The sequence below is a fragment of the Halichoerus grypus genome, chromosome 2, assembly GCF_964656455.1.
Source record: "Halichoerus grypus chromosome 2, mHalGry1.hap1.1, whole genome shotgun sequence".
Lineage (NCBI taxonomy): Eukaryota > Metazoa > Chordata > Mammalia > Carnivora > Phocidae > Halichoerus > Halichoerus grypus.
In genome coordinates this window covers 59413999-59436614 of record NC_135713.1, presented here as the reverse complement: position 1 = coordinate 59436614, position 22616 = coordinate 59413999, and the positions used below count along the sequence as shown (strand labels likewise).

At 34.0% G+C, this 22616-nt stretch overlaps 1 protein-coding gene across 4 annotated transcripts in view; it reads right to left on the bottom strand.

Moving 5' to 3' along the window:
* Positions 1-22616, bottom strand: part of RANBP17 (RAN binding protein 17) — a 321688-nt gene that overhangs the window by 257419 nt on the left and 41653 nt on the right. For all 4 annotated transcript variants that reach the window (XM_078066864.1, XM_078066861.1, XM_078066863.1 and 1 more), the window contains one exon: positions 5791-5896. In XM_078066864.1, the coding sequence (XP_077922990.1) occupies positions 5791-5896 (106 nt within the window). The remainder of the gene's footprint in view (positions 1-5790; positions 5897-22616) is intronic.

The following is a 22616-nucleotide window of genomic DNA, read 5'->3' as shown; positions in this document are numbered from 1 at the left end:
AAGCAAAGGCCCTAAAGTGAGAACATATTGGGAACACTCAAAGAACAGCAAGGAGGCCAGGAGCTGAATGAGAAAGGGTAGGAAACAAAGTCAGAGAGGTAGTACAGGAAGCTCTGAGCCATGACCAGGACCCTGGAATTTGTCTCAAGTGTGACAGGAAGCACTGGAAGCTTATAAATAGAGAAGAGTAGAGTAACATGATCTCATGGGAAAGAAGTTGAAGTCATCCATAAGATAGCAGAGTTTGGGAAAGAGAACAAAACTCTGAGCTAGCTGTCAAAGGTTTCAATGAATGATGAGGGACGACAGGGAGATGAACAGGTCAGAGAAACAAGGAGAGATGGAGGGTGGTGTAACCAAGAGAAATAAGCCTGAAAGAAGCAGCCAGTCTACTAGCACGAGCAAACAGAAGGGATACAGGATGAATAAAACAAAATCTCTGGGTAAACTCTCAAGAGGTTTACATTCTGGTAATGATGAATGAAACTGAAATGACTACAAAATTATTTTTATTTAATTAGAATTGCATAGACTGAGCACAAATAAATTTATTTGCTAAGTTAAAAGAAGCATATTTAAATATGTTTAAGTAACATGTTTTAATTAAAATGATCATAATATTGGGAGCTTTTATGAATATTAAACTTTTCCTGATAAAATAGCATATAGGTTTTTGGCAGAAGCTTCACAATCTTCCAATTTGGTAGTGTTCTCCCAGGAGTTAGAAAGGTATCATATAACAACACACAGAAGGCAACAGTATTATGGTTCCAGTTACTTAGAACTTCTTCATGTGAAATTGGTATTTTAAAATTCTACATAAAACATCCATCTTACTCAATTTAAAATCTCAATATCTTAAAACACATATTTATGTTTTTTCAATGCCCCACTTTGAATCTGCTTAGCCCTGTTTACATACCCACCAACCGCACCACTACCTCTCACCCCACCTCTGGCCTCAACTACTTGCCTTGTAGCTCCAGTAAAAATTCACAAAGTTCCTGCAGTTATAAATCCTCACCCAGGGGAGAAGAGAGGTCTATGACAGCTCCAGCCCCTACCTCCCAACTCAGCAGGACCAACAGAAGCTCTGGCTTCCCCAATGGCACCTCAAAGAGGCCAGGGAACACAGCTATGAAGTATGAAAAAGTTAAACACCCCAGGAGTAGACTTCAGTAAGAAATGGGACACACTGATATGAGGAATTCTTAATCTCAGGAAACAAACTGAGGGTTGCTGGAGTGGTGGGGGGTGGGAGGGATGGGTGGCTGGGTGATAGACATTGGGGAGGGTATGTGCTATGGTGAGTGCTGTGAATTGTGTAAGATTGATGAATCACAGACCTGTACCTCTGAAACAAATAATACATTATATGTTAAAGAAAAAAAAAAAAGAAGAAAATAGCAGGAAGGGAAGAATGAAGGGGGGGAAATCAGAGGGGGAGACGAATCATGAGAGACTCTGGACTCTGAGAAACAAACTGAGGGTTCTAGAGGATAGGGGGATGGGGGGATGGGTTAGCCTGGTGATGAGTATTAAAGAGGGCACGTACTGCATGGAGCACTGGGTGTTATATGCAAACAATGAATCATGGAACACTACATCAAAAACTAATGATGTAATGTATGGTGATTAACATAACATAATAATAAAAAAAAAAGAAACAATACAAATGTCTATCAATAGGGAAATAAACTGTGCCATATTCATTCAATTGATATTGTATGACTTAAAATGAATGAATTAGATCTACATGTATAAAATTGATAAATTAAAAAAATTTAATTAAAAAAAAAGAAATGGGACGCAGAAGTAAGGAAATAGAAAAATGGCTTGCCCATAGTTCCCCATCTTCCCACCATCATCATGGACTGTTTTCAAACACAATGGTTCCATGTGGCCTCTGGGGAAAACTCCTGTAACAGGGAGCAACCAGGTGTGTGATGTACCACCTTATAGATGTGATTCTCAGTATGCATGGTAATTATGTTCTAAAAAGGCATTGTGAAAAGTGAATGAGTGAATACTGAACCACTGCGTTCCCAGAGGAGACACAGGGTTAGGTTCCTGAGGAACTCCGGTCACAATATTTTCATCAACCAATCAACACATAACTTTGTTTTATCTGTGTTTCTCTTTAAAGACATCTTATTTAGGGGTGCCTGGGTGGCTCAGTTGGTTGAGCGTCTGCCTTCAGCTCAGGTCATGGTCCCAGTGTCCTGGGATCGAACCCCGCATCGGGCTCCCTGCTCAGCAGGGAGTCTGCTTCTCCCTCTCCCTCTGCCTGCCTGTCTGCCTACTTGTGATCTCTCTCTCTGTCAAATAAATAAATAAAATCTTAAAATAAATAAATAAATAAAATAAAGACATCTTATTTAATATATTGTTGATTCATTAACATTGACTCATGGCCAAAAGCACAACAACTTGTGCCTGAACGAGGCTGACCTAATATATACATTCTCTCTGTAAGGGACTTTACAGCTTTGTTGTTGTGCTTAGGAACACTAGACAGCACTACAGCACTGTAACAGGGGCCACTGTAAAACAGCAAAACCACTAACAAAAAGCACAAAAATGTGAGCTATATGGCACACACAATGAAAAGGACACTTATTTACAGCATGAGAGTATGAAACAAGAAGGCAGAGTATCTGTTCAACCTCAGCTGGGAAAGTGGGTATCAGGCAACTCAAATTTTTCACCACCAAGTACATATCCAAAAATGACTGCAGTAGCACCATCAGTATTGGCTTTGGGATTACAAATAAATTTTAGCAAGTACACAAATCTGCAAAAATGAAATCTGTGAATTAGGAGCACCGACTCTATTTGTTTTCTCTTATTCTCTCACTCTTCCTTTTCCTTCATTTTTTCTTCCTTGAAAATGCAGTGTTCTCCCCACCCCTCAATAAAGCCTTAGACCATAAACTTCACCTAACACTTTGTTTTCTAGGGAATGGCTAAAACACAAATCAAATCTTATTTAAAGTTAAATATGTTTGTTGCTTAAAGAAAAAATTAAAATTTTGTACTTGGCAAATATACACCTGCTTTTATTTATTTCCTTAGCAAATATGCACCTGCTTTTGTTTATTTCCTGTTATATATTTCTCAGGAAAATAATGCCAGTGAGTATTTCTCTACTTGATGATGAAAACTTTCAAAAATCAAACTACAGCAAAAAAGTATACCTACTTTTCACTTTACTAAATTATGTAATGTTATATTAAAAGATGGCACAGAGGTAAATTATTCACTGTTTAAAATTAACGAAAGTATTCTAAGAATGCCCCCATTCATAAAGTTATTTGATACTAGAAATAAATCTTAGGAAAGCTAAAAATATTTACATTCCATTCAGACTCAAGTTTCACTAAAACAAGGGCTAGTTTAAAGGTTAAAAAGAGTATGAAATGAAGAGAAAATTTCTATTCAGAATGGCAACAAATTTATTAAATACTCGGGGATATATTTAAGAATAGCAAAGAAGGAAAATGCCACAACTAGGTCTAATAATTTTAAGGACTTTGGTAGGGTGATAGTGGTATGTATTGGGTGGTGGCAAAATTGAGGTGACATATATCTGGTCAAAAAGCAATGGATAGTCAGTTACCCAATACAAGCTTTGTTTATGATCGTTGACTAGATTTTTTACTTCAAGACCACAGCCTTAGTAAGAAGCAAGGGATTACTTCCCTTATATTTCTATTCTAGACAGAGGAAAACAGACTTCTAAGATCAGTGGAAAAGAATGAAAGGCTCAGAAAAAGACCTAAGAATACTGTGTAAAGATATAAGCAGCATTTCAAATCAGTAAAGGGTGGGGTTTGCATTAACTGGTTAACACAATGGAAACTTCGGAAAAAGTATATAAAACAAATGTCAAATGTATTAAAAATTAAATATAAAAACCATAAAACCATAAAAACCATGAAACCATAAAAGAACTAGGAGAAAATCTAGGTGAATATTTTTATTATCTAGATGTGGAACAACCTTTCTAAGCATGAACAAAGGGGAAAATATGAAGGGAAAAATTCATAGATCTCAATATATAAATATTGAAATCCATTAAAAGAGAAATTTCTAAAACAAATTAAAAACATGGAGAAAACATTCTCAAAATGAATACTAAATATTAAGATTTTGATATACCCTGAGTTCTTATAGATAAATTAAGAAAGATAATCACAAAAGAAAAGCAGCTAAATGATACAATCTATATATATTTAAAAACCACAAAGAGAAAATACAATTGGGAAAAATTGGAATGGAAAAAATATTTGACACCACTTGTAACCAAAGCAATAGAAATCAAAACAAGACATTTGTTATCTATAAACTGGCAAAGATAAGAACACTATTATCTAGTGTTCAACTGCAGAAAAAATGGTTAAGTCTCAGAGCCTTTGAGTTCAGAGAATAAACTGGTACAATTCTTCCAGAAGGTCATTTGGTGACTCTTTAAAATGCTGCAGACCATTCAACCCAGCTATTCAGCCTTTAGGAATTAACTCTAATGAAATTATTTTGACCTACATAAAGATATAACTAAAAGAACATTCACCTCAAAGCAGTTTACAATATACAAAAATTGAGAAACAAGCCAAAATTCCAAAAACTGGGGTATGTTTAAATTATGGTACAGCTGGGGTGCCTGGGTGGCTCAGTCGGTTAAGCGTCGGCCTTCGGCTCAGAGCATGATCCCAGGGTCCTGGATCGAGCCCCACGTCGGGCTCCCTGCTCACCAGGGAGCCTGCTTCTCCCTCTCCTCCCCACCACCTGTGCTCTCTCTCGCTGTCTCTCTCAAATAAATAAAATCTTAAAAAAAAAAAAATTATGGTACAGCTTAGAATATTTAATGTCTAGGTAAAATGTTCACAGTACTATGCTTGATTTAAAAAAAAAAAGTGTTTGGGGGGGGGTTGGTGGGAGAGGGGTGTGTGGTAATATAGTGCTTACTATTTGCCAGGCATTGTCCTAAGCATCTTAAAAACATTGACTCATTTAATCCTTATAACAGCCCAAAATGAATTAGGTATTATTATCTCCATTTTAGTTTACAAAACAGTATTATAGTATAATATAATTTTTGTTCAAAAAATGTTGAAAAAGACCTATAATGTACATATACCCTCAAGCATTAATTAAGAAGACTCAAAGGTATTTAGCAAAATGACAAATAGTTATCTCCAAATTAATATATGACTTTTCTTTTTATTTGAAATAGTTAAGTGTTCAATAAAAACATATATTACTTAGTTATAAAGAAAAATGTTATAAAAAATAAATTAAAATATATAGAAAACCAACTCACATGTATTATTCACATGTAGGAATTTTCCTCAGTGTTAAGGCAAGTAATTCATTGCTTCTTATTAAGACTATGGTCATGAGGTGAAAAATCTAGTCAACAATCATAAACAAAGCTTGTATTGGGTAATTGACTATCCATTGCTTTTTGACTAGATATACTTCACCCCAATTTTGCCACCACCCAATACACAGCAATTTTGCCTGCTAAAGCAGGTCCTAAGAAATAAAAAGCAACCTAATCTTCATCACACTATTTGAATGCAGGTTTAAAATATATTTGACCATAATACTTACTAGAGATTTGACTTCTACAAATCAGTTAACCTCTATGCCCTGGTTTTCTCACCAATAAAAAGAAAATAATACCTTCCTCAAAAGGCCAGGTACAAAATGTTTTAACTCATAATACCAGTTCAATAACTAAATCTCTTAACTACTTCGTCTGTAAATTTTGTGGCCATTACTTACCGGCAGGATAATTCTCCATCCATAGCATCATGTTCATCTGTACTGGTATATGTTAACCTTCCTCCAACAACTGTCCCAACTAAGTATACCAGCCATGCAAGACGTCCTAATATGTAACAAGAAAGAAAAATGTTTAGAAAGTATTGATAGAAACAATGCTTATTTTGCAGAAAATTCTAAAACTGGCAAAATATCTGTTCTTCCAAACAAGTGATAAACTACTGTGAACTCAGTCCCTGACAGAGTGGAGAGTGGGTTTTAAGTTTAGCAAGGCAGTATAACAGTAAAAATGACAGACTTTAGAGCCAGAAAAAACTATGTTCAAATCCTAGTTCAAACAATTTGCTATGTGATCTTGCCTAAGTTATTTACCTCTTTACATCTTAGGATTTTCATTTGAAAAATGGAGAAAATAAGATCTATTGTGAAGACTTATGATTAAAATTAAATTTGGTAACAAAACACCGAAAGTAATGTCTAGATCCAGGGCTGTTAGTAAGTACTAATATGATCCAATGAGCAGCATCTTTTCTGAATGGTCAATGTCATGATCATACCAGTCATTTTTAGTATTAGTTTTGCTTGAACCATAATAGATGGTAATAAATTTATTGCCTTTGTATTTTTATGCATAACTTTTTAAAATCCAAGACTGTCACCATTCAAATCACATAGTTTGACGACCAAATCAACTTCATGGACAGTATTAGCAAGGGATTAAATAACTTTACAACAGTGGCCCATGTGGAATCTACAGTTTTCACCAATCTTATTTTGAGGCAGCCAAAATTGAGTGGTTCAGACATGGAGTTATTTATTGAATGATTTTTATTTAAGCCTATTATTTTACATCTCTAGATTCACTGATCTATGTATCAGATTCTCCAAAAATTTTAAGACCTTTATGAATAATTAACAACATACCAATTATCTTGCTAAAAAGAAATTTTATGCTATTTTTAGGGACTGAGTTTTCAAAGATGACCAGGATATTTCATATTACCAAAATCAATTACATTTCTGTATTGAGAAATCTTCTCAAGTGAACTGAAGTATTTTTCACAAGGTATTGACTGGAACAGTCATAAAAGAGGCTGTCCGTGCTAACTGGAAGACTTAGGAAGGATAAATACCTACAGAAAAAGAGCACATTCTTCCTATATTCATACTGTGAATACTAGCAATCATTACAACTTATCAACTCCCTCTGACTTCTGGAGAGACATCAGCCTAGTGAGGTGACAAACTTCCTGTAAGTTAGAAATACAACTTGGCAAGTATCCACATCCCCTATTCTATCATAAAACAATGAATAAATCAGAACAGACCAATTATGTAGCCTTGGACATTAACAATGTCAAACAGCCAAATTGGTGAAAACATCAATTTGATTAAGTAATTCATAAAACAGACTCAAGCTTCAAGATATGTATAATTAGTGTAAAAAAAAAAAAAAAGTAACAGAACAAAAAGCCCATGTAGGAAACAGAAGGTATTAAGAAAGTTACCTATATATTTCAGAATTGTTTTATGATTAATATAAAAGTCTATTAATAACATACACTATCCCCTGACGACCCTACTTCCTCTTAAGTGATTTCTCTTCCACACCTCTTCCATCTCAGGATTCCAACATGAAAGTAGGTGTTCTTGATGTTCCTCATTTCCACTTCCAAAACAAACTCCCTCTCCATCATAAAAGCACTCAGCTTTATATCTTATATCATCAAACTATACTACCACATACCCCTTCTGGTTGCAATAATCTACTCTCCCTCAGGTTATTTTCCCTTATTTTTTGAAGATGTTAGTTTCAGGCTTGCTGACACTTTTTCCAATAGTATTTCTATCATAATCAGCAGTAATTTCAATATGTACAATTTCAATATGTACAATGTCATAATCAGCAGTAATTTCAATCTTCCAACTCCAACAATCCTTCCTTTTACTGGGAATCTCTATCACATGAACCTATCACTTTTCTTTTTTAAACAACTTTACTGAAATATAATTCACATACCATACAATTCACCCACTTAAAGTATATGACTCGTTTTTTTTAATAAATTCACAGGGTTGTACAACCACCACCATGACCTAATTTTATAACATTTCAATCTCTCCCAAAAGAAATTCCACTCTATACCCCTTAACCCCACCCTCAGCCCTAAGTAACTACTAATCTACTTCATGTCTCTTCAGATTTTTCCCATTCTGGACATTTCATTCGAATAGAATCATTTAACATGTGGTCTTTATAATTGTCTTCTTTCACTTAGCATAATGTGCTTTAGGATCATCCCTATTGGGAGTTTATATTGGTGTTTCATTTTTTATAGCCAAAAAACCATTCCATTGTTTGAACTGATGGTTGCCAGAGGGGAGGGGGTTGGAGGATGGGCTAAATGGGTGAAGGGGAGGGGGAAACACAAGCCTCCAGTTATGGAAATGAAAAAGTCATGGGAATAAAAGGCACAGTATAGGGATTATAGTCAATGAACTATAATACCATTGTATGGTCACAGATGGTAACCACACTTGTGGTGAGGATACCATAAGGTATAGAGAAAGTTGAATTATTATGCTGTATACGTGAAACTAATGGAACACTGTGCATCAACTATACTAAAAAAAATTCCATTGTTGGACACATCAAATTTTATTTATCTATTCATCAGCTGATGGGCATTTGGGTTGTTTCTACATTTTGGCTTTAAAATTAATGCTGCTTCTCAGAAGCCCAAGTGTCTACTGACCAATGAATGGATAAGAAGACATGGGGGATACATATGTGTATATATATATGATAGAATATTACTCAGCCATAAAAAAGAATGGAATCTTGCCATTTGCAATGACATGAATGGAGCTAGAAGAGTATTATGCTAAGTGAAATAAGTCAGTCAGACAAATACCATGAGTTCACACATATGTGTAATTTAAGAAAAAAACAAATGAGCAAAGGGGGAAAAAAAAGAGGCAAACCAAGAAACAGACTCTTAAGTATAGAGAACAAACTGACAGTTACCAGAGGGGTGGTGGGTGAGGGGAGGAGTTAAATAGGTGGTGGGGATTAAGAAGTGCACTTGTGATGAGCACCGGGTGCTGAATGGGGAAGTGTTCAACCACTATATTGTACACCTGAAACTAATATTATACTGTATGTTAACTAACTGGAATTTAAATAAAAACTTAAAAAAATTATACTGCTATGAATATTTGTGCAGTTTTTATGTGGATATGTTTTAATTTCTCTTGGATATATCCACAATTGGAATTACTGAGTCATATGATACCTAGATTTTTAACATTTTGAGGAAGGGCTAAACTGCTTTCCAGAGCAGCTGTACCACTTACATTCCCACCAGCAATATAAAGGTCCAAATCCTTCTCAACACTTGTTATTATGTCTTTTTTATTATATCCATCCGAGTGAATGTGAAGTGGTATCTTGTAATTATGACATGTCCTTCCCTGATGACTAATGGTGTTGACCATCCTCACATATGCTTACTGGCCATTTACATATCTTCTTTGGAGAAAAGTCTATTCAAATCCTTTGCTCATTTTTAAGATTTTATTTATTAGAGAGAGAGAGAGCACAAACAAGCAGGGAGAGGGGCTGAATGGGAAGGAGAAAGTGAGGGAGAGAGAATCTCAAGCAGACCCTGCACTGAGTGTGGAGCCCAACTCGGGGCTCAATCCCACAACCCTGAGATCGGGATGTGAGCCGAAACCAAGAATTGGACACTTAACCGACTGAGCCACCCAGGCACCCCTCCTCTGCTCATTTTTAATTGAGTTATGTTTTTTTTTTATTAGTGAGCTCTAAGAGTTCTTTATGTATTGTAGATGCAAGTTCCTTATCAGATATAGAATTTGCAAATATTTCCTCCCACTTTCTGGGTTGTATTTTCACTTTCTTGATAGTATCCTTTGAAGTAGTCTAAGACTTTTAACTGATGTAGTCCAAATTTTGAATTTTTCTTTTGTCACTTTAGCTTTTGGTGCATATCTAAGAAATCACTGCCCAACCAAAACTCATGTTTTCTTCTGAGTTTCATAGTTTTAACTCTTACATTTAGGTCTATGATTCATCTTGATTTAATTTTTGTGTATGGTGGGAGACAGTGGTTCAACTTCATTCTTTGCATGTGGTATCCAACTGTCTCAGCACCATTTGTCAAAAAGACTATCCTTTCGACATTGAATTGTCTTGCCACTCTTGTCAAAGAGCAAATGATTATAAATTGGAGGATTTCCTGGATTCTCAATTCTATTTTACTGATCTAATGTCTATCTTCATGCCAATTCCACAGTCTTGATTACTGTTGCTTTTTAATAAATTTTGAAATCAGAAGGTGTGAATCTTTAAACTTCATTCTTTTTCAAGCTTATTTTGAATATTCTGGGTTTCCCGTATTTCCTTATGAATTTCAGGATCAGTGTGTCAATTCCTGCAAAGAAGCCAGCTGGGACTTAAACAGAGATTGTGCAGAATCTGTAGGTCAATTTGGGGAGTACTGTCATCTTACCAACATTAAGTCTTCTGATCCATGACCATAGGTGTCTCCACATGTAGATCTCTAATTTCTTTCGACAATGGTTTACAGTGGTATCTAAGTATAATGCTTCTTTTTTTAAACTTATACCTAAGTATTTTATTCTTTTTGATGCTATTTTAAATTGAACTGATTTTCAGTTTTGATTAATTGGCAATATATAAGCATACTATTGATTTTATTGATCCTGTATCCTGCACCTTTGTTAATCTCTTATTAGTACTAACAGTTTTTTGGGATCTGCCATTTCTTCAGTCTCTTACAAGCTTAATGTCTTCTCTATCCTGCTTAGCTAGCTACACTTCTTTGCTCAATCCTCAATCGTTAAAATCTCTGTCTTGCATACCACTTCAACTCCTCTCTTGCTCTGACATACTCATCTTACAACCATAATTGTTTAAATCCAATTCCCCAGGTAGTCTTTGCCTATACTCACAAAATTTAATATAATTGGAGAAAGATACAACCATGCTGACCAGTCTCACTTTATATTCACCTTTTCAGTAAGGCCTTCCAGTTAACCATCATCAATTCCTTCCCCCCATGTACGCACAAGCCATCAAAAAATGGAGTCTATTCTTCCAAACCTTTCTAAGTATGGGCTGGATTGTAACTTTTCTGACCAACAGAATACGGTGGAATTGACATCATTCCAGTACTGGGCTTAGCCTTTAAGAGAACTGGCAGTTTCTTTCAGTCTCTTAGGAAAATGTTCACTCTGGGGAAGCCAATCACCATGTAAGAAGACCACATACCCTGAGACTATCATACTATGAGGAGGCCCAAGCTAGCAAGGCAGAGAAATGTCCACCGAGAGCCCATTCATTGAACATTTTAGCCCAGATACCAGACTTGTGAGTAAATAATCACTCAGGTGACTTCAGCGCCAGCTGTCATCTGATTACAATGCCTGAAAGATCCCAAATGAGAATCAACCAGCTGAGACTTAACAAATCTCAGAGAACACAGAGAGATGATAATACAATGACTGTTATTTGATAAGCTACTAAGTTTTGGTAAGAGATAACGAGAACATAATCTGCCAACATTTCATATCATATCGTAACATATCATATCCCCCCTTCCCTGCTTTTTTTTTAAATTTTAGAACTTATCACTTCCTAATATAATATATATTTTACTTATTTATCTTGCTTTGTTACCTGTCTATTCCAATAGAATATCAACTGCATGATAGCAGTTATTTTTTCTGTTTGGTTGTCTATTGCATCTCCAGAGCCTAAAGCAGTGCCTAGCACATAGTAAGTTATCAAAGGACATGGGTTACTGGATTAAAAAATCATTACATAGAAAAGATAGCATGAAACAGGCAAGAAGAAGTTAACATTTTATTATCACATTAAATATTAAAATGTAGAGTCATTACTAAAAGTGAATGTTAATGGTAATTATATTTTTATTGCTTAAATAAAACAAAACTAACCCAAAGCATACTCAACACAAGATGTGATGAAGTCTATCCTCGTTATTTGCAGATAGTCTACGGCCTACCACCCTGAATGCGCCTGATCTCATCTGATCTCGGAAGCTAAGCAGGGTCGGGCCTGGTTAGTACTTGGATGGGAGATTCTCCTACTTGAAAATTTGTCTACTTGGTAAAATTTGTAACTCCAGAAATACTTGTGACCATTCATGCATAGGTGCACAACAAAATAATCTGAGTAGCCCAATGTGTTCCTTTTTTTTGCACTTTTGTGCTTTCTGTTGGTGATTTTACTGTTTAAAATACTCCCCAAGAATAGTAAAGTGCTGCATAGTGCCCCTCCATGAAAAAAAGGCTGTTATGTGTCTCATACTGAAAATACATGTGTTAGATAAGCTTCATCCAGGCATGAGTGTTAGGGATGCTGGCTATGAGTTCAATGTTAATGAATCAATAATATACAATGAACAAGGTGTCTTTAAACAGAAACACATATAAAACAAGGTTATATGTTCATCAGTCAATGAAAATGTTGTGACAGGAGGCTGCAGGAACTTAACCTATATTCACCCTAGAAACAATAGTTTAACATTTGCTAATTCAGTGTTCACCGCAACTTTATAGAACATACTGAATAAGAAAATTTGACTCTATTTCTCAGAATCTTACAGAAGTCAACTTTATAGAACATACTGAATAAGAAAATTTGACTCTATTTCTCAGAATCTTACAGAAGTCATTATTAATAGATTATGCTGCAACTGTGCACGGGACATACACATTTTGAGTAATGGATGTGACTCTGAAAAACTACAAGTATAATTTTTGGTGAATGCAGTGTAATAATTTACCTGCCCCATTAATGGAAGTCATTACTTAAAAAATATCATACTGCAAATTTTCTCAAGATGAAAAATATTATTTAAATGTAAATAATAACCTTCTTAAATAATAACCTTCTTTATATGTTTTATCAATTTAGATTTCTAGATACTGGTTTTTCTTAAAGCAAGTTTGACTATTACTAAAAATAATAGCAAACATTTATATGATATTTTCTGTGTACTAGGTACTATTCTAAACATTGTATCTATTACCTATACTTACATTCATCTAATGTCACAAATGTTCCTATTAAAAACTGCAGAGATATGATTCCATACAGGCAATGGAGTTACAAGAGTCTGTTCTCATACCATTAGGAGATACATACCACTAGCTCTCAAGATGGATGAAAGGGAATACTCAAACAGCACAGTTGTCAATTAGCTGGACAAACCTTGATGATCCAACAATATCTTATGATCCAAGAATCTCTCAAGTGTTTAACACATTTTAATTCCCAATCCGGAACTTTTCTCTGTCTCCCAAGTTTTGACCACTGATGAGACTGCATCTACCTTTGGGATCAGGTCTAGGGTCTTTCATACTTCCTTTGATTCCCAAACCACTCACGATAAAACCAAGTATATGTGACACATGAAATGAGTATGTGTTGAATAGCTGAATTTAAAATAAGAAAACTTATTTTGGGGGTTCATCGCTAATGTAAACACAGAAACATCTGCCTACTAACTCTGGATAAAAACAAGCCTACTTGAAAATAGTCAAAGAATTCACCATGCATGTAATTTTTGTATTTCTCTGTTGAAATATCAATATTAAAAAAAATGGAGGCAGTACAATTTAGCTACCACGAGCATAGGCTTGGTCCAAATCCTGCCTGTACTACTAATAATGCTAGTTACTTAATTTCTCATTTTTAATTCTCTTATTTATAAATATGAGGGTAATAATTATACCTGGCTCACAGGCTTGTGACAAGCACTAAATAGTACTTTGCATGTAAAGTACTCATAATAATGCTTCCAACAAGTGCTCACTAAATGTTGACTATTACTACTATTATTATAAAATAGCCATCCTCTTTTTAGTTCTTCTATATCAAACCTACGAAAACCAAAACATACCAATGTTACTTTTATATGTTCATCGTTAAGTTTTACTTTAAAAGCTCCTCATGAAAATTAAGTCACAATATTTAAAAATTTTTAAGTTCTTTTGTCTCTACCAGATACTCATTGCAATTAGAGCTAATTACCATTAGCCATATATATTTTCGTAATGCTGTTTGTCAAACAAAGCAAAAAACTGTAAAGTGAAAATAAAATTTCTAAATAAAACACACTTAGAAAAGCATGTGCCTTTCTATGTGTCGTGTTTTGCCGTAGGGCTATAACTAAATATGTGTATGTATGGGGTAGGGTGAGAAGGGGGAGACCCCATGCCCAAAGGATTGAACCTCACTAGGAGAAAAATGTTTTTTTCAGTGCAGTTGATGAGTATCACTGTCCAATAATAAAAAGATAAAAGATACTAAATGTAAGACATGAATTTCTCAAATTTAAATTTTTTATTGTTTAATTCCTTTTATTCTGTGACTCTGAAATTAAGGTTCATATATCAAGAAACACTATGCAAAAATAACATGGGATCAATTGTGAGTATTTTTTTCTCCAATTATGGTAAATTCTGAATGGAAGTTTGTTTATTCGGAGGAAAAATAGAATATTTACTCTCCTTGTTTTAGAAAGCCCTGACTTCTATCATAGAAGAAACAAAAGCAGGCATTTCTTAACCCTTAGAAACTTAACAACCACTGACTGAATAAATTAGGATTAGTGTTAGAAATCAACATTGGAATATAAAGGACTATTAAACTATCAAACATAATTTTCATATTTAACTGAATGAGAAATAATATGAGAAAATAATATTTCTCATACATATCCTTTCCCTAACCCTCAACAATTTTAGACGGACAATATTCAAAATAATAAATGTTACTTTGGTTATAGAATTTTGTCCACAAAGTTTAAAGAACAATGTAAATCCATAAATCAAAATTACATTTAGAAATTTAAATATCCAATACATAAGTTTCACATCTATAAATTCATTTTGAATCTCATCTTTATAATGAGACTAAATTTCCATTATAATTTTCCATTTTTCTATTTATTCTGAAATGTTCAGGGCACTTGTTTTAGCAGCTGTTCAAGCACAGAACATTTTTTCCTTTAACAAAATAATTATTGCTGTAATAATCTGTAATTATGGTTTATAACTGCAATAATCCCAAAGAAATCAGTCATTACCATAGATCACAAGTAATCGTTAACTACTGTTAATGACCTATTTCTTAGGGATTATTGTTTTCGTAAACCATGACCATATCACCACAAATATGGAAGAGCAAGACAATATAATACAAATGAGATCATAATATAATAATAAACTTATTTTGTAACATTAAAAGCCATTAAGCATCTAAATTAAAGCACACATAACGAGAGCATATAATTTTCTTTGTTCAACACTAACTGAAGTGTTTAGTCTGCACAAAAGAAACTGAATACTGCTACATATGGTGGTATAAACGAGAGCCACATTAGGCACTTTTTGTAATATAAAACAATCATTTTTAAGTAGAACACAGATATCTTTAAAAGGCAGATTCCTTCCCAATGACAAAAAAAAAAAAAAGGAAACAAATGTTGAAAATTTTCTATATATTGGGCATTAGAGACTGAAATGTTATTAAAACTACATAGTAAATGCAACCATAAAAACTCCTTGAATTTATATTAATCAAGAATCAGGTCTTACTTAATTCATTCAATAGACCTATTTAAATATCAATAAATTATTACATTGAAGTTAATTCCATTTGTGTATCTCAGAACAGCTATACTTCCATTTAGTACCCTTTTGTAGGAAAACAGGTATTATTTTATAACTGAATCTTTTTACTTTTTACATTGCAATGTAATATTTGATATATAAGAAGCCATGTGTAATGGATATGAAGTGCAATGAAACAAACACCTTTAATCCCCTATCCAACTTAAGAACCAACGCTACCCCTCCTCAAACATATCCCCTTACCTGCCACCCTAGAGGTAACCATGATCCTGTATTTGGCACTTACTATTCTCTGAAAATTTTTTTTCATTTTATCACTTATGCATATACTCTTAAATAATATATTTTTAGTCTCATTTGTTTTGGGGCTTTAAGTGTTTCATACTACATACAGTTTCCTGAAAATTGCGTTACTTCACTAGCTATCGTATCTCTGACATTCATCATAAGTATACCTGTACTTCATTCATTTTTGTTATAGAATACTGTATTGTATAAGCACATTATACATATGCATATGGGTATTTGAGCTGTTTCCACTTTGTGCCTTTAACAAGTAGACTATGAACATTCAGTCTTTCAGTCTCACAGCACCTGTGGAGAAGAGATTTTCTAGAGGACATTCCCAAGACTGCAAGTGCCAGGCCAGCAGGGATTCAAATGTTCCACTTTGCAAAATAACACCAAACTGACTTCCATCCCATTTCTAATTGATTTACTTTATATTCCTACCACAAGTGTGTAAGAATTCCCTTTGATCTACATTCTCCTATAAGATTTCTTATTTTTGCCAACCTACTGGGAGTAAAATGGTATCTCATGTGCCTTATGTTTCTAAAATACTCAAGTGTATGGGTTCATTTATAATTATTTTTGCAATTTAGTTTTAGTTTAATTGCAAATTGGTAAGAATGTGGACACTCTGATGATATGTGACTGAAATTTGTTGAGACTTGCTTTATATGCAAATACTTGTTCAACTTTTTAAAACTGACATGCAATTCCCATTATAACATTATATTAGTTTCAAGTGTAAAATATAATGATTTGATATTCGTATATATTAGGAAATGATCACCACATTAAGTCCAGTTAACATTTATCACCTCCCATAGTCACCAACTTTTTTTATGATAAGGTCTTTTAACATTTATTCCCTCAACAACTTTCAAATATATAATACAGTACTATTAACTATAGTCACCACGCTGTACATTACATCCCCATGACTTATTTATTTTATAAGTGGAAGCTTATACCTTTTGACCACATTTACCCACTTTGCCCAGCCCCCACTCCCCTCCTCTGGCAACCACGAATCTGTTCTCTATATTTATGGGTTCAGTTTTTTGTTACGTTTTACTTTCAGATTCTACATATAAGTGAGATCATACGGTATTAGTCTTTCTTTGTCTGACTTACTTCACTTAGCATAATGTCCCAAGGATCCATCTTTGTTGTCACAAATAGCAAGATTTCATTCTCTTTCATGGCTGAATAATATTCCATTTCACACACACACACACACACACACACACACACACACACACACACACACACACTTTCTCCATTCATCCATCAATGGACATTTAGATTGCTCCCATGTCTTGCTATTGTAAATAAAGCTGCAATGAACATGGGGGTGTAGATATCTTTTCAAGTTAGTGTTTTTGTTTTCTCTGAATAAATACAGAGAGGCAGAATTGCTGGATATTATGGTAGCACTATCTTTAATTTTATGAGGAACTTCCATACTGTTTTCCATAGTGGCTACATCAATTTACATTCCCACCAACAGTGAATGAGGCTTCCCTTTTCTCTACATCTTTGCCAACACTTGTTTTCTCTTGTCTTTCAGATAAAAGTCATTCTAACAGGTGTGAGGTGCTTTCATTGTGGTTTTGATTTCCATTTCCCTGATGACTAGTGATGTTGAGCACCTTTTGATGCATCTGTAGTTGCTGAGTTGTATGAGTTCTTTACATATTTTGGATATTAACCTTTCATCAGATATATATGTTTGCAAGTATCTTCTCCCATTGGGTAGGTTACCTTTTCATTCTGTTAATGAAAACTTTCAACGAAGAACCTCAGCAAAGATCTATTGGTAGAAAACATTCTGGTTTTGTCTGAAAATGTCTTTTGTTTGTCCTTGTTCTTGAAAGGTACTTTTGCTGACATATAATCATAGGATTGCTGTTATTTTGGCTCAATTTTTAAAAAATAATATTCTACCATCCTCTGGCTTACATTTTTACTGTTGAGAAGTAAGTTTATCAGTCTATTTTATACTTCTCAAGCTGCTTTGGAGATAATCTGTCTCTGGGACTACACAGTATGCCTAAAAAAAATTTTTTTTTTGACTGGTATATGTTGGGGCTTGCTGTATCAATGGACTCATGTCTTCCATTAATTCCAAAAAAATTCTCAAATAGATGATCTTCATTATTGCCTCTGTTCCATCTTCTCTATTCTGTTTTCCTGGGATTGATTTGACACCCTGATGTTTCATCCCATCCTTTAACTTCTTTTTTAATATTCTCACTTCCTTGTTTCTCTACATTCTTAAAAATTTCTTCAAACCTAACTGCCAATTTGCTAATTCTTTTCTTAGCTAGGTCTAATTTACTGTTTTACACATCCACTAAATTTTAGATCACAAAAGTTTTTCTTCAATATTAAAAGTTTTTTTTTTTTTTTCAATATTAAAAGTTTTACCTGAGTCTTCTTCAATCTGCCTTAGTCATTTGTCATACTCTTGTTTGCTATTTTGTTACTCTATTTTTCATTTCTTTAAACATTTCATACATAATTATTTTATATTCCCATCCAGTTCCAGTATCTTAAGTCCTTGGGAAGGTCTAAGTCAAATAGGTAATTTATTGTTTCTGTTAGTGCTCACTGATGACATTTTGTTTCATTATTTGTGTACTTGTTATTTTTAAAATTATGAGCACTCATTTGGTGATGTGAATCTGCAGGATTCTCAAGGCCCTAAATTATGCTTGCTATTCATCAGAGAAGGCTTTAATTTACTTTTTTGCTGGAAGCCAAGGGGCTCTACCATTTTGGCACCACTTTATCCCCTTTCAAGGGTCCAACTTAATATATAAATCTAAGTTTAGTACACATACCTTGCTACAGGCCTAAGGCCTTGCCACCAATTTAATCACTGATATTGATAATTCGCCTTTGAACGCAAAACTGCCTTTTGCCTTTGTTTGCTGCTGGCTAGTCCCATTCTGGTTAAAGTTCATTTTTTTGAGGGAGAAATAGTCAGAAGAGGTGGGAGGGGGCTGGTGGACAGAGGAGTGGAGAGTAGCAGAGGGGAGGAGAAGGAACCTCAAAAATTTCATGTACTTATTTCAAGCCCAGCAATGCATTAAAAAGTTTATCCAGGAGATGACTGTTTTGCATCTGAAAAGCCTTTCAGAGCATCAAGCTGACCACAAAGAAGTGAAAGCTACTACTGATTCTTTACTATTAAAAAGAAGCAAACACTATTGGGATATAAACCAAAAAGAAAAATGTAATTTTACAGGCAGCTGGCCATAACATAATTGAGTTAATGAGGAAAACAAATCTTAAAAGACTATATGGGATGCCATTGAGTCATTAGACAAAAAAAAAAAACCTTTCAAAAATACTACAACACAGGCTTACAGGGCAATCACATAGCTACAAAAAGATACCTAACGGAAAAGACAAGGAGGGATGAAAATCCAGCCTGTACTCTACACACCAATCTGTGCACTCTACTATGGTGCATCTGCACTTAAGGTGCACAAAGACACCAAATGTACTACTGAGCTAATAAGAAAGTAAAATAAATCCTCAAAGGCCAAAATGATGTGAGGGCTAAAATCTAGAGACATAAGCATGGAAAAAACTAGAGAACCCGAGTTTCTCCTTGATGGACAAAGGACAAAGCCAGAGCATGTCCAATGTGAGGAGCCCAACAAAAGCTGAGACACAGTTACACCCTTACTGAAAAAAATGAACTGGAGGGGGAAAAAAACCTGCCCTTGGCAGAGAAAGACAACAGAGAAACTTGTCTGACTTGACTTTAACATTAGGTAGAGAGGAGGAAAAAACCCTCAAGTCAGACCTCACATGGTTTGTGGCCTTAATACAGACATCAGTGTGATATGAAGAACCTTATTCTAAGGAAATAGGTTCACAAGGTATTGAGTTTGTAGTCCTCCTCCACCTCATTCAGTTAATGGACTAAATATTCCAATTAAAGGACAGGATGGTCAGAATAGGTTTTTTAAAAAAAGAACTATATACTAAGAGTGATGTACTTTAAATATTAAGACACAGACAGACTGGAAGTAAATGCATGGATAAGGATATACTTTGTAAACAGAGAGCATAAGAAGGCACTGACTTCAGTAATATCAGATAAGACTGATTTCAAGATGAAAGATTTTAATAGGAAAGACAAAACAATTATAGATATCTATATGAAGCAAAAATTGACAATTAAAAGTAGCTAAGACAAATCCACAATTCTATTTAGAGATTATAACAGCTCTCCCTATAAATAATAGAAATAGATCAAAACAAAACACAAAATCAGTAAAGACAAAGAATACATGAACAACACTATTAAAACCATCTTGACTTAATTTCTACTTATAAACTGCTATTCCCAAATGGTAAAATACATATTCTTTTCAAGTGTACATGGTATGTTTACCAGGACATACCATAAAACAAGTCTCAATAAATTTTAAGTTTGAAATCCTATAAGATAATCTTTGCTGAAGCTTTTTATGAAATCCTATAAGATAATCTTTGAACAATGTAGAATTAGAAATCAGCAACAATAAGAAAACTTCTAAGAAAACCCCAAATACTTGGAAATAAAAAACACATGCTTCAAATTCCATAAATTAACAAAGAAATACAGATTAGAAAACATTTTTAACTAAGTGATTATAAAAATATCAAAATTCATGAAATGCAGCTACAACAATACTTAACAATGAAATTCATAACTTTAAATGTTTCTACTAGAAAAATACAAAAAATCTAAAACTCAAAGATGTGGAATCTCTATCTAAAATTAGGCAGGAAAAAGATGAAATAAAATCAATAGTATAAGGCAGAAAATAATAAAGCTAAAATAACTTATGAAATAAAAAAATGAACAAACAATAAAGAAAATCAATAAAACTAAAAGTTGGTTCTTTGAAAAGATTAACAAAATTGATAAATATCTAATTGGGGTCAATGAGGGGAAAAGAAAAAAAAGGCAACAACTGTCAATGTCCAGAATGAGGAGGGGCGCCTGGGTGGCTCAGTCATTAAACGTCTGCCTTCAGCTCAGGTCATGATCCCAGGGTCCTGGGATCCAGCCCCGCTTTGGGCTCTCTGCTCAGCAGGAAGCCTGCTTCTCCCTCTCCCACTCCCCCTGCTTGTGTTCCCTCTCTCGCTGTGTCTCTCATTGTCAAATAAATAAAATCTTAAAAAACAAAACAAAAAAAGAATGAGGGGTGGGTGGGTAAAATGGGTGAACAGGGTCAAAAGTTAAAAACTTCCAGTCGAAAACTAAGTCATGGGGATAGACTATACAGCATGGTGACTATAGTTAATACTGTACTGCATATTTGAAAACTGCTAAGTGGGTAGATATTTTAAAGTTCTCATCACAAGAAGAAAATAATTTTATAACTATGTATGATGATAGATGTTAACTAGACTTAACTGTGGTGAGCATTTTGCAATATATACAAATATCAAATCATTATGTTGGATACCTGAAACTAATAATGTTCTATGTCAAGTATGCTTCAGTTAAAAAAAAAAAAAAAGAACGAAAGGAACATCATTTCAGATCCTATAGACAGTAAAAGAATAACAACAGAATATTAGAAATAACTTTATTCCAAAAAATTTAAAACTAGGACAAATTCGTTGAAAGATACAAATGACTAAATTTAAGCCCAGGAGAAACAGAAAATTTGAATAGTCCTATATCAATTGAAGAAATCAAATTTGTAATTCTAAACCTTCTAGGCCCACTGACTTTGCCAGTGAATTCTATAAAACTTTTAAGAAAGAAATAATACTCATTCTCCACAAACTCTTTCAGAAGATAAAGAAAGAAGAGGAATCACTTCCTGACTCATTTTATGAGGCCAGTACTACCCTGTTACCAAAACCAGGCAAAGGCATCACAAGAAAATAAAACTACAGACAAATATCCTTCATGAACATCAACATAAAGTAAAAATTTTTTTTTGCAAACTGAATCTAACCCTATATAAATGAAAACTATATCATAACCAAGTAGGATTTATCCTGAGAATGTAAAGCTAGTTTAACACAGAAAAATCAATCAATGTAATTCACTATATTAGTAAAAAAAAAGAGAAAAAATAGGTCATTTGAATACGTGGATAAAAAGCATTAAAACAAAAATGCCGCATTCATTATAAACAGCCGGAGGAATAGAAGGGAATTTCCTCAAATTTATTATGAACATCCTTTAAAAAACCTACAGATAACATCCTACATCAATGGTGAAAGGCTCAATGCTTTATATGTACAAACAGAAACAAGGCCAGACTATCCACTCTCACCACTTTTATTCAACATTGTACCGAAGGTCCTACCAGTGGAATAAGGCAAGAAAAAGAAATAAAAAGCATGAAGACAAGACATTAAACTGTCTTTATTTGCAGATGACATGTCATATGTAACAATCCAAAAGAATCCACAAAAAAGCTATTAGAATAAGTAAATTTAGCAAAATCATAGGACACAAAGATAAAAATCAATTCTGATTTTATAGAGTAGCAAAGAATAATTATAAAATTTACAATACCATCAAAAATATACAGTAATAAATTTAGTGAAACATTTTTAATACCTGTGCACTGAAAGCAATAAAACATTGCAAAGAAAATTAAGGGACAACTATATTAGTGGAACAATATACCATGTCCATGAACTGGAAGACTCAATATTGTTAAGATTGCCCAAATGGATGCATAGATTGAGGCAACCCCAATCAAAATTCTAGTGAGATTTTTTTTAAAGAAATTAACAAGCTGATGCTAAAATTAATACAGAAAGGCTAAAGACTTGGAACAGACAAAACCGTC